Here is a 13,238-nt window from a genome sequence, read left to right on the forward strand (position 1 = left end):
GTGAAACGATAAGTATGGAAAACATCTTGTGTAATACATTATCTGTCAGCAAGTGCAGCTGAAAATCTTAAATGACTGTGAGGCCAGTGGCTCTGACCTCACACATTATGAAGACCTTGGAAAGTCTAATATTGGCTCACTTGCAACCCCTGGTCAGAAGAGCACTGGACCCTCTACTGTTTGCCTATAAGGACTACATAGGGGTGGATGCTGTCATCTATTCATACCTGGAGAAACAGGTATAATTCTTGTTATATGTATATATGTGATTTTTTTGTCTTCTGCAGTAACCCTGCAATCTCCTTTGGGATGATAAAATATCTATCAGGCAAAACACTAAACCTACCCTAACCAATGGTCTCTTCCCAACTCCCACCCCTATCTTAGCCCTGTGAGGAATGGTGAGTACAAAGGAAATTAAATAAGCAATGTCTTGCCAAGAATATTAACAAGGGTTAGCGGCAGTTGGACCACTGGGCCAGATAACTTAAAACAATGAGAAACAAAGTCTCCTGTGTCACCAATTCCATCTGTCTAGCTTTCAACCATGTGAGCGGCACATAGCCAGTTATTACTATTAGAACCAGATGATTCCCAACACACAATTTTTGATACAAAATGGTTAATAAAAGAGAACTTTTAGAGATTAGAAGAGAGAGAGTGAGACTCAGGGGATTTCCAATGAGAGGCCAGTGTCAACATTGCTGCAATAAAGCCCAAGGAGAAAAGCAGAAAAGCTCCTGATGTGTACAGGTGAGAAGGTATGAAGATACATGATAGGAAGGTGCATCCACGGATTTGAAAAACCTTGTTGTAAAAGTCTAGAAGTATATGGGTGCCAACCTTGGTTTTAAGTCTAGAGTAATGCCACATCAGGACTAAGGTTATGGAAGTATGAGTTAAATTTCAGAGAGGTGAATGAAAAGACAGGCAGAGAATAGGGAGTTTTAATTGCTGTTAATATGGAACCAGGATTGTGGGTTAGCTGGAGAATTAAACCAGTCCAAATCTGACAAAGGTTGATAGATAGATAGATAGATAGATACTTTATTAATCCCAAGGTTGTATGCACAGTGATAGAATTCTAAGTCAGTTAATGACTGCCTCCACTCCTGCTTGTCACAGATTAATGTAGAGTGCTTTATAGAAAGTATTTTTGTATTCCACAGAAAGTTTGAAAAAAGAAATTATTACCCTGGACCAATATTTGATTGGAGCAATGACAGGAAGCATGCCACCAACTAAATTAAAAACAAATAAAAATATGCAATTTAATAATAGCTAATTAGGAACAAAAGACAGGGAGACAGGATCAAGAGGAAATGAATTCCTGTTCACTCCTTAGAACATGGTTGAGGCAGCAATGTCTTGAACTAATAAAGTAACATCAGTGCTTAGGTATAGAAATTGCCTTGTCAGCAGGATACATGTTAGAAGAGATTGATTTTATAGCTAGAAAAGGATTCATGGGAATTAAATAGCTTAAGGATGTCACAGAGATCCATAGTGGCATTGCTAAGAAAAAGTAGAATATCATCAGTATATATCAAGATGTTTTGTGGGACATTATGGACATTGATGGGGGAAATTGGATACAGTTTATAAAGGGTGACAAGCAAGAAGCTCGGGGGACAGATTAAAGAGAAAAGGAAATGGTAAGAGCCTTGTGTAAGACCTGCAGATTGAAAAAGGTTGAAAATGTCTGAATTAGTAAACATAATTTCTGAAAAAGAGGAAAAATGTGTCTGGATCACAATAATAAATGCCACACCAAACCAAACCAAAAGATCTTAATACCCACCACAGAGAGAATCAATTCATGCAGTCAAATGCCTGCTATGTGTCTTATGACAGAAAAGCATCTGGAAATGGTTAAGTTGGAGCTGTAACAATATTATGAAGGAGGCACAAATGTCTGCATCATAGCAGGTACAAATGTGACTGGTGCGGCTTGGGTTAAATTAATTTGTGGATGACTGATTTCATATATCAGGAAAGAAGCTTCACCAGCAACTTTGCATTAGTGTTTATCAAGGAAAAACAGGCAGTAATTTGAAGTTTGATTGAAGTCACTGAAGAATTAATTTTGTAGATGAAACAGAAAAGTGGAATTAGATAATTGGTTGCAAAATTCTGAAAGGAGGCAGTTTGGGCCTGTTGATTTACCCACAGCATACAAAGCCTAATTAACTCTTATAAGAAGGCTTCTGACTTGGGTAGCTTGGGAAGGGGCAAATGTTCTAGAAAGGAATCAAGTTTATAGGGAGAGGGCAGGTGTTCTCTAAACAATACAGAAAGTCTAAGTATGTATAAGTAAGTAAAAATGTAATCATTTCATTAGATTTAGTGATAATGAGCTATGGTTTAATTTTGATAATTAAAATAGAGGCATAGATTCACATCTCTGAAGTTCCAATAATTTTCAAGGTTTAGTATTGGACATAAGATATTGTGCTCTGTCCTTTGGAGCAGCAAGAAATTTAATTCTGATCTCGTTTGAGTAATTAATAATTCATGTGAAGGATTCAACACACAGCAGCACAAATTATATAAAGAAAGAGCAAAATAGCAAATAAAACACCACAGAATTGAATAACAGGTAAGACAAAACGGAACAAAATCAGACAAACACAAACACAAAAAATGTATCTGATCTTTGTTTTGACTCACCCCACCTTTGTTTTTTGAAGCACTTTTCTTTCTCCTCACTGTGGTGCTGATGCTCTATTTGTGTTTTGGTTGGCATGGATAATTTCACCCCACTTCCATATCCTTAAATATGTCTGTTGTATAAAGGGGTGAAGTCTGATTGGCAATTAGATGCTCGTAGGTGCTGTAGTCAATTGGGCTGCTGTTATTTGAGAGCTAAATATTAGATAGCTACATCCTCAGCCACATTGCTTTAGAATTAGTTCTAGTATAGAAGCCTTGCTACTCAGCTTCTTTTTGTGATCTTTATTGGTTAATTAATGATCTTTTGACCATTCAGTCTTTCAATCGTCTAGTTTTGTCCTTTGCTTTTAGAATTTTCCAGATGGGAAATTATTAGTTTGTTACTTTATTTTGTTTCAGTTCTGTTTAATAATTTACTGCCCCCAATTCTTTTTTTGTCTTTGAATTTTTTTGAGTTTTGAATTGTTTTGTTTAGTTAAAAAATGTATTGAATAGTTAAAAGATTTGCTTGAAGAGGTATTTTTGTGCTTTGGGTCTCTCCATTTGAAGAAATTAATAACACAAACAGTTCAAAGTCAAAAAACTATGTGCAGTTAAGTAGCAAAACATCTCAATGAGAATGATAGATAATTACGTTAGACTGTCATCTAAAGCTGATGTGACTTTTGTTCTTGGGGCATGTCAGAGTTACAGACTGTAATTGCTGATCTTATCGCCAGACCATGCCAATTTAAAGGACTGAAAAACACTGGGAATGTTGCATTTAGAGACAGAGTGCCTAACTTTCAGTACCGTCATAAACCACTATAATGTGGTGCCTGATGGAGCCAGTGCTGTACAAAGGGTAAACTGATATGGCAAGTTCAGCTGCAGTCTCTGCTCTTTTTTCTATTCTGGCATTCCTAATTCCTCATTGTTGCCTTATATGTTTTTTATTTACGGATGAGCATTCATTGGGTGTCAGCACTTATGTACACAGAGCCCATCCCTATAACTAAAGAAAAAATCAAACCTGTTTGGTTTTGTTGGAGAAAGTAGTGGACTAGTTGGAGTGAGTCAGTGGGCATGTTACATTATGTGACTGGCTTAATGGGAGTTTGGCACTGACTGGTTCTGACTCGATTATGTAAAGGCTAAGACTGAAAAACACTGGAAAACTCAGATAATGTAACATAGCATTAAGTTTACCCCACTGGGCATGCAGCCTACTTGCCAATGAACAGGTGAGCAGTAACTGAATGCGGGACTGGGTCTTAGTGGGTGCATCCTCTTTGATTGTACATCATGCCTACAAAGTACATTGCATTCCTCTATATTTCACTAAAAGCTTTACTAATTTCTGTTGTTTAACAACAAAATCAAAATGCATACAATACTTAGATCTTGTCCTCTATCCACTTCTTAAAGATGCTCTATAATTGGTTGATACCACAGAGACCCAGATCAGGGTGATACATGTAGTTTTCAAGAATACACACATAAAAAATAAAAGGAGTTGGATAGTTGTGAGGGAGTTTTATGGGAGAATAAACATGATTGTACTGTAATGCAAGGAGAAACATACCAGTTACTTTCTTAAGAATAAAATGAAAAAGGTGGAATAAATCATTACTGCATCATTCATTAACTAAGACATTATATTTCAGTTTGGCAGGGGCATGTGGGAAAAGATGTTTGACAATCATACAGTATATTTTGTAGTAGGCCTTATTCAGAAACATCTGTGTGTGTAGCTGAAAGCAATATGACCAAGCCATCACTAGAGGTCAGTTTTGGTCCACTGTGGATTGGTGTTTGAGAAGTCATTTTAAAGATCCAGGGGAGGTTGTTTTTTTTACTTAACTGGACACTTTATTCAATATCTAATTGCAGTATTCTCTCTTACTATTTGAAATTTAACACATTCAGTCATCAATTTATTCATTTTAAAATCACTTAATCTAATTAGGCCAAGGGATTTTTATCCATCATGGCAGTATTGGGTACCAACTGTGAATGTGTTCTCAGTGCATCTTAGAGCATTCACAATAGGACACATTAGAGTCACCAACAAACCCAACATGCTTTATGATGATGTAAAGAACCCCACAAAGTAAGAATGTGTAAACCAGACAGGCACTTCCGAGTCCACATTTAAATCCAGAACTGCAGAACAAGTTTGGGTTGGCAGCAGCTGAGCCCACCAGAAAAAAAAATCAATCGTTATTTTATATGGCCCCTTTCAGTGATTGTAATCAGTGAAACTCCAGGTGCCTACTGCGGGTTGCCAAAGGATGTGCCAATTTAAGATGCAGGCTTCTTTAAATTAGGGCAGCACGGTGGCGCAGTGGTAGCGCTGCTGCCTCGTAGTAAGGAGACCTGAGTTCGCTTCCCGGGCTCCTCACTGCATGGAGTTTGCATGTTCTCCCCACAGTCCAAAGACATGCAGGTTAGGTGCATTGGTGATCCTAAATTGTCCCTAGTGTGTGCTTGGTGTGTGTAGGATATAGCAGGTTGGAGAATGAATGACTGGCTTCATTAAATTAAGGTAAAATAAGTCCAAAATAATCTGACTGCTGAAAAAAAAGGGCTAATGCTACTGCACACACTATAACACGTGTGACTTGCAGTTTGTTTTGTATTTATCTTGTGGGTTTTACTCCTGACTTTTTTTAAATACATCTCACATGGAATTGCCATTTCACACTAATGAAGTAATCACGTGTGTAATTGCTTTTAGTATAAAATTTAAAGTAATGCCTAACATAATGTGTCTTTATGTTGTGCCATTTATTTTAATAGGGAACATGGCTTGTAGAACAATGCTGTATGGAAGCAGGTATGCTTTTTTATAACTAATGTTAATTTATTAATAGTCTGAGTGCACAAACAGATTTTTAAAGAAGCCATTGCCACATTTGTTACTCATTAGTATGGTTGTATTTTAAACAATTAACAACCTTTCTTGAGTAATGCCACTATATGGTTGTTATCATTTTAACTATTGACTTAACATTTAGTTGGCTTATCCTGTCTTAGTTATAGTGACACTATGAATGGCACAGCGTCTAATCCCAGCATGAGGAATTTGCATATTTTGCTTACCTTCATGTGGATTTGCTCTCCTCAAGATGTGCAGGATCATTTAACTAGTTACACTAATCTTGCCAAATGTGAGTGAGAGTGTTAGTAGCCTCCAGATTAATATGGACAATAGAGGCTTCTTACGTTTGAAACCTTGAGATAGAATAAGAAGGTTTTAAAAAAATAATGGATAGATGGACCTTTGTTTTCTTTTCTAATGGAAATATTTTATTATCTGTTCTGTCTACTGCTTTCTTTTCTGTGCACAACCCTAAAAACGGAAGACACTCTTCAATGTATACTGCAGTCTACCTGCATAATCCTACTGGGCTGTGCCTGGTCAGCCTCCCAAGAACTGCACCCAATTAGCACACTCACTAGATACCCAAATTGTCAGACTGACATTGGCCAATCTCTTAGTGAACAACAGTCAAATGTCTTCTAAAGATGGAATATTACAACATAAATATACAAATAATCACTATTTAAAGAATGGATTCAGATGGAGCAAAGCAGAAAATGATCCATGGACAAACTAAGGTCAAAAGCAAGATGAGCAGGTAAAAGGCAAAATAATTATGTTACGATGAAAAACAGTGAACTGATAACAAGTGGAGAAACAAAACATATGGAGGCATTTGAAAAATAACTCTGAAGTCGTCAGTTGAAATTTGGTTCGGTCACTGTATCTGTGGAGTTTGCATGTCTTCCTTTTGTCTTTATGGCATTTCTATCGATAGGGTTTTCTTTCCACATCTCAGAGATGTGCAGATTAGGTTGGTTGGCAACTGTACATTGTCTCTGTATTGGTCAGTGTTACCTAAAATCAACTGTTATCCTGGCTAAATTTGACTTCTGCCTTGCAGCTGAAGCTGCAGAAGTGGGCTTTGTGTGTCAGCAGCTCGAGAACAGAATTCAGCGGGTTTGGAGAATGGATGGATGGAAATTTATACAAATGTGTATTGCACTCATACCATTTTGTGCACTGTAGTCCAGTTATCTATCTCTCTCTCTCTCTCTCTCTCTCTATATATATATATATATAGGGCAGTACGCTGCCTCGCAGTTAGGAGACCCTGGGTCCTCCCTGCGTGGAGTTTGCATGTTCTCCCCGTGTCTGCGTGGGTTTCCTCTGGGCGCTCCGGTTTCCTCCCGCAGTCCAAAGACATGCAGGTTAGGTGGATTGGCGATTCTAAATTGGCCCTAGTGTGTGCTTGGTGTGTGGGTGTGTTTGTGTGTGTCCTGCGGTGGGTTGGCACCCTACCCAGGATTGGTTCCTGCCTTGTGCCCTGTGTTGGCTGGGATTGGTTCCAGCAGACCCCCCGTGACCCTTTGTTCGGATTCAGTGGGTTAGAAAATGGATGGATGGATATATATATACATATATATATATATATATATATATATATATATATATATATATATATATATATATATATATATATATATATATATATATATATATATATATATATATAATTTTTTTACCAACTGGCACCCCATCCATATTTGAGCCCTGGATTATGCCTGACACTGGCAGGGTAGGCTTTTAATTGAAATGAGTGAGTATGATAATGGATTGATGAATTCATTTTTTTTGCATTATTTCAAATTCATTTGCTTATAAGTAATCTTGATTTCTTTGTTGTTCCTTTTTTTTGTAGACACCAGGCAATTAACATTGAGGCACAAATATCAATGTGGTCAACAGATTATCAGTTAACAGTATCAATTTCCTCTGGATGCACTGGTTTTCCATTAATCAGTATACTTTAATATTGGGGAAAAGATAGGAAATAAAAACAGATTAATGACTGTGGGTTTCTAATCCTTACTTGTTGTTTTATTCCCTCTAGGAAACCAAAACATTGATGTGAACTTTTGGCACAGTAGAATGATAACTTGAACACATCACAAAATTTTTACTGGTCCATCCATTAATCAAAAGATGTCTCGGTAAAAAAATAGTGACCCCATATAAAAATGGGAATAGCTATGGAAGAAGAAGAATAGCTATGGAGGAAAAAGAAGAAGAAGAAGAAGATTGGCATATAATTGAGAAATTGGTTTGAGTGAAATCCTGCAGCCACTGTGATATTCCAAAACAAGGACTAGACACGTTGGCTCTTGTTAATCTGAACAGTCCATAAAACCTCTGAACAAGAATAAAAAGTGATATAAGGGTCACAGTCAGAATGAATAGCACACTTTGAGAAAGACAGAAAGTTTAAAGAACTAGCACAGTGAGTAAAAAGAAAAAATAAAGCAATGTTCAGGGATGAATGAAGTTGGGAAAATGAGAGCAGAGAATCATGGTAAACAATAAATTGATATCATCGGAGAGATATAAGTTTAGTGCAAAAGACCACTGATTCAAAAACATGGATGGACATGAACTAGATAAAATAGAATAAATTGGGTAAAAGTGGAAAAACAGAATGGTATGTGAACAGCAGTGTTAATTATGGAAAAATAATATACATTTATATGATATTTCTGATCATATATCTCTGATTATATCATATGGTTGTTTTCCACCTTGTATCTAGATAAGCAAGAATAATCACTGACTTCCTGCAATGCTGTATTGGATTAAGCAGGTTTGGATTATACCGTATTATATTATATTATATTATATTATATTATATTATATTATATTATATTATATTATCGCTCCTGCATCCTATACCTAGATGATTGAGTGGATTAAGACTGTTATTTTAAAATGAGTTCATCAAGATCATGGAGATGCAGTTGGAAATGTCAAGGGTAAATTTCACACAAACATTAAGAAGTTTTTCTTTACACAGAGAACCATAGACATGTTGAATAAGCTGTTAAGTAGTGTGATAGACAGGAGGGCTTTAGGGACTTTCAAAACTGGACTTGATGTTATTTTGGAAGAAGTAAGTGGAAAGGAACCGTAAGCTTTGTTAGACTGAATGGTCTATTCGTGTCTAGATTATTCTATTGTTCTAATGAAGCAAGTCTGACAATAAATGCATATTATAACATTCTCAGTTCCACTTAATCCAATTAAGGGTTGTGGGGTACTTAAATTTATGGCAGAAGCACTGGATATAAGATATAAGTTATAATAATTTCTTAGATATAAGAAATTAAGAACACTCTAATTAGCAAACAAAATACTATTTTCTATGAAGTATGTGTTATGTGTACCCTGCCATGCTTACATAATACAAGAGGGGACTACTCATTTTAATTTGTTTTGCCTTGTTTTATTGTTTTATTAAGTAGTCAATGTACAACAGGTTCAGCTCCATCTCTGATGTATGACTACGCAAAAAAAAAACTGTCATTACCGCCATCCCACTGCTTTGCTTATCACATTACTGGAAGCGAAATAATTATTGTTGGTGGTTGTAATAATTTTTATGCAAATTATTCAAGAACAATGATAAAAAAAAACATCATTATTGCTTGAAAGCCTCTGACACTGATTCACTATTGCCAGATATGCTTTTAACTCCTGTTCAGATGTATTACTATGTGAACGTTGTAGTCTCCACAATAAGCAAAAGCAAAATAACCCTAAGTACTGCATATTTAATGAACCATATGCTGAAATAAATATTAACACCAAATAAAAATACAGAGAAATGCTTTATTCAGCAGTTCTCCACAGCCATGCTAGCTCTGGATGCTACAAATGTGATAAAGGCACTTTAATTTGAGCCTGTTAAGGCTGCACCCTTTGGAATGAAGAAAAGCTTATTGAAAAAAAGAAAAAGTACAAATCCTGGCCTTGAGGACTCGGGAGATTTTTTGACCTTGACTTACCTCCGTGAAGAGTAGAGGAAATATTCCGACTTTATTCCCCAGCTTGCCTTCGGCCCAGTTCTCATCAACACGTCTTATCACTGTTATAATGTCATCCTGAAAGGCAAATTGTGGAAGAAAAATAGATTGTTTTAGGCTGGCCTCATGTGATGTTAATTAAGTACATTCAGTATCCAAGAGAGCAGCATGGCTGAAGGTGCAGGTTATCATCAAGAGAGTTCAGTTAATAAAATTTAGTTTGCTTTGGTGGTTAATACACAATAGGCTTTTGATGAAGAAGAAGAACACTGAGCTTGCTGATGCACAAAGACCGTGATGCAAAGCTGTTCTTGTTTCTGTTAGTGTTTTCTACTATCACTTTGTTTGCCACTCTCCCCCAGAAAATTCTGGTAATAATGATATAATTGCAGTGCCAGCCTGCCACATGTTTGTATTTGTGGAAGCAACCTTCAAAGCAGCTTGTGATGAAATTTGCTGAATCAAAGGATAGAATACCTGGCCTCCATTGCAATAAAGAACTGGAGCAAGTTGGGTGCAGGTCCTTTTTGGAGACAGGACAAATCTCCAGTGTAAAGAGAAAGAAGTATTTGGTTCACTGTTCATTGTATGTCTGGGCAGTAAGTGCACACTGTCCAGAGATATTATCCCCAGAGTTAGAAGGGTGCCAATGCTTCCAGCTACTTGAAGAGCTGGATGACGAATTTGATACTATAGTACGGTGGGTAGAACTGAAAATATATAAGAGGACACCACAAAATAACATTGAAAGAAAGAGAGAAGTTGCAACAGCAAGGGACTCAGTAATTAGGAAAATGAAATGTAGTTTTGCAACACTGGTGGGTATCAAAGTGGGTGTGTTGCCTGCACAGAGCATATTTAGAATACTTACAGAATAAACTGCAGGCCAGATAGGTGTGGCCACAGTTTTACTATCCAGTTCAGCAACACATAGCATAATGAGAGGTAAGATGTTTACTTAACAAGATAAATTTAAAGAGACAGGTAAAAAAAAACACTGCAGAAGAACTGAGAAGGTGTTTGTATGCAGCAGTGAAGATCAATAACATTTGAGGTGCAATTGTGGTCTGTGAATTTAATATGCTCAAGTAAATGGCCTGCTTAAGAAATATTATTTTCATACACAATATACAGTATTTTTTATTTTATGCATATTACTATAATATAATATTATAGTCATTTTTCCTTTTTATTGTGCATTGCTTCCCTTTTTTTCAAGCTGTATAAAGTAAATCTGTCAGAAAGTATACAGTTAGGTCCATAAGTGTTTGGATAGTGACACAATTTTCATAATTTTCTTCTACAGGGTGGTCCAGATCTAATTATGCAGATCCAGATCATCTGGATGACTTTGATTTATGTGGGGACGATTCCAGCTCAGCACAAAGACGATTCTTCATGTTGTCAGTTTGGTCTGGGATTTTTTGGGTGATTTTCTATGTAATAAACTTAACAAGTAGCAGCGTAATGAAAATTGCACAATTAGATCTGGACCACCCTATATATGCCACCACAATGGATTTGAGATGAAGAAATAATTACATGATTGAAGTGTAGGCTTTCAGTATTAATTCAAAAGGTTTACAGAAATATCATATGAGCCATTTAGGAATGACAGCCAATTTTATACTTGACTCCTGGTCTGGTTTCTACCTCTTATCATTGTTAAGTGGCAGTTCTCCCAGGCGAACAGTGCTGCAGGCGTGTCAGCTACTTGTATCTGTTTGGCACTATGATTAGCTGGGGATCAGTCTGCTGAAGCTGGAACCTCACATTCGTCTGACAAGTCATAGTCCAATACTGTATAGAGAGAATAGGCAAAACGTCATCCATGGAGTATTTTGCTTTACACGCCATTTTTGCCATTGTTTGTGCCTTGCATTGTTTTTGTAGGAAATCTCGGTCAAAACCAATGAAGCTAACTTTCCTTCTAGCAACGAGAGTCCAACTAAAATGGTTGGTTTTGTCGCTTGTTTGTTCGCTTACAATTGATTACCATCGTCAACTCCTCCTTTTGACAAAAGTTTACATCAGCCCTCAAAGAGTTAAAGAGAAAGAACACAGTGATAAGGTCAGCAACACCAGAAGGCCTAGACAACCATGGAAGAGAACTGTGTTGGATAATCACAGAGTTCTGTCCTTGGTGAAGAAAAAACAATTCACAACATTTAGCCAAACCAAGAACACTCTTTGGGATGTAGCCTTATCATTGCCAAAGCATAAAACCAATAGAAGACTTCACGAAAGTAAATACAGAAGGTTTACCACAAAGTATAAACCACTGGTAATCCTCAAGCACTGGTAGAACAGATTAGGCTTTGCCAGAAAATATAAAAAAAAAAAACAGTCCCGTTCTAGAACAGTTTTTTTTTTTTATTTATTTTTATTAATTTTATTACAATCCATACAAAGCAATCAAGTTTTTACAAAAAGAAAATTTGAGTTAAGAACAGATCGATCCCAACCCCTGAGAGAGAGCAAGCCAAATGCGTAAAATTTAAGGCTTGTAAACGTACCTAAATTAATAAATTCTCTGTGCTTTGTGAACTTATTTTAAAATATTACTGATTAGATTCTGCCATGTTTTGAAAAAGTCTGTACGGATCCTCTAACTGAGTATTTGATTTTTTCCAATTTCAAATAATATAACACATCGGTTTCCCACTGACTTAAAAGAGGAGAGTTTGGGTTCTTCCAGTTTATCAGAATAAGTCTGCGTGCCAACAGTGTAGTGAATGCAATCACAATTTGTTTGTCCTTCTCCACTTTAAGACCCTCTGGAAGAACCCCAAACACAGCTGTTAATGGGTTAGGAGGGATTGTGAGTCCAAGGCTGTCTGAGAGGTAATTAAAATTTTTGTCCAGAATAATGTTAATTTGGTGCAGGCCCAGAACATGTGACCCAGTGAGGCTGGGACTTGGTTGCAACGTTCGCAGGTTGGATCATGCCCTGGAAACATTTTGGAGAGTTTTAGTCGAGACAGATGTGCTCGATATATAATTTTGAGTTGTATAATTGTATGCTTTGCGCATATGGAGCTTGAGTGAATTCTCTGCATTGCTACTTTCCACTCCTTTTCTGATATATTAATTGAGAGATCTTTTTCCCAGTGTCCTCTTGGATCTTTGAAAGGAAGGGATTGTAAAATGATTTTATATATTGTAGAGATGGAGTCTAATTCCTTGAAATTGAGCAATATTTTTTCCAGCATGGATGAGGGTGCAAGATGAGGAAAATCTGGAAGGTTCTGTTTAACAAAGTTCCTGATTTGAAGATAGTGAAAGAAATGTGTAGCTGGAATGTTAAATTTGGAATGTAATTGTTCATAGGATGCAAAGACGTTGTCTATATAAAGATCTCTAAGCAAGTTAATTCCAAATTTTTCCAGATATTAAAACTGCATATGTTTGTGAAGGTTGAAAGAGGTGGTTCTCTTGCAGGGTGCCACAGATAGAAGCTTCTCCGTCTTAAAATGCTTTCTACATTGGTTCCAGATTCTAAGTGAGTGGAGCACAATTGGGTTATTAGTGTATTGCCGATAACGTGTGTTTATTGGAGCACAGAGCAAGGAATACAAAGAAGTACTGCAGGATTTTACTTCTATTGCGGTCCAAGCCTGTGTATGTTCTTCTATTTGTGTCCAGGTTCTTATCGCCTGTATATTTGCTGCCCAGTAATAAAA

The 13,238-nt window shown here is 36.7% G+C and overlaps 1 protein-coding gene across 3 annotated transcripts in view; it reads right to left on the minus strand.

The window, feature by feature from the left end:
• The window catches only part of LOC120543380 (E3 ubiquitin-protein ligase SH3RF1-like), a 147,676-nt gene that overhangs the window by 66,592 nt on the left and 67,846 nt on the right, over positions 1-13,238 (minus strand). For all 3 annotated transcript variants that reach the window (XM_039776432.1, XM_039776430.1, XM_039776431.1), the window contains exon 4: positions 9,538-9,633. In XM_039776432.1, coding sequence (XP_039632366.1) covers positions 9,538-9,633 — 96 coding nt within the window. The remainder of the gene's footprint in view (positions 1-9,537; positions 9,634-13,238) is intronic.

The sequence above is a fragment of the Polypterus senegalus genome, chromosome 13 (assembly GCF_016835505.1).
Source record: "Polypterus senegalus isolate Bchr_013 chromosome 13, ASM1683550v1, whole genome shotgun sequence".
NCBI classification, from domain to species: domain Eukaryota; kingdom Metazoa; phylum Chordata; class Cladistia; order Polypteriformes; family Polypteridae; genus Polypterus; species Polypterus senegalus.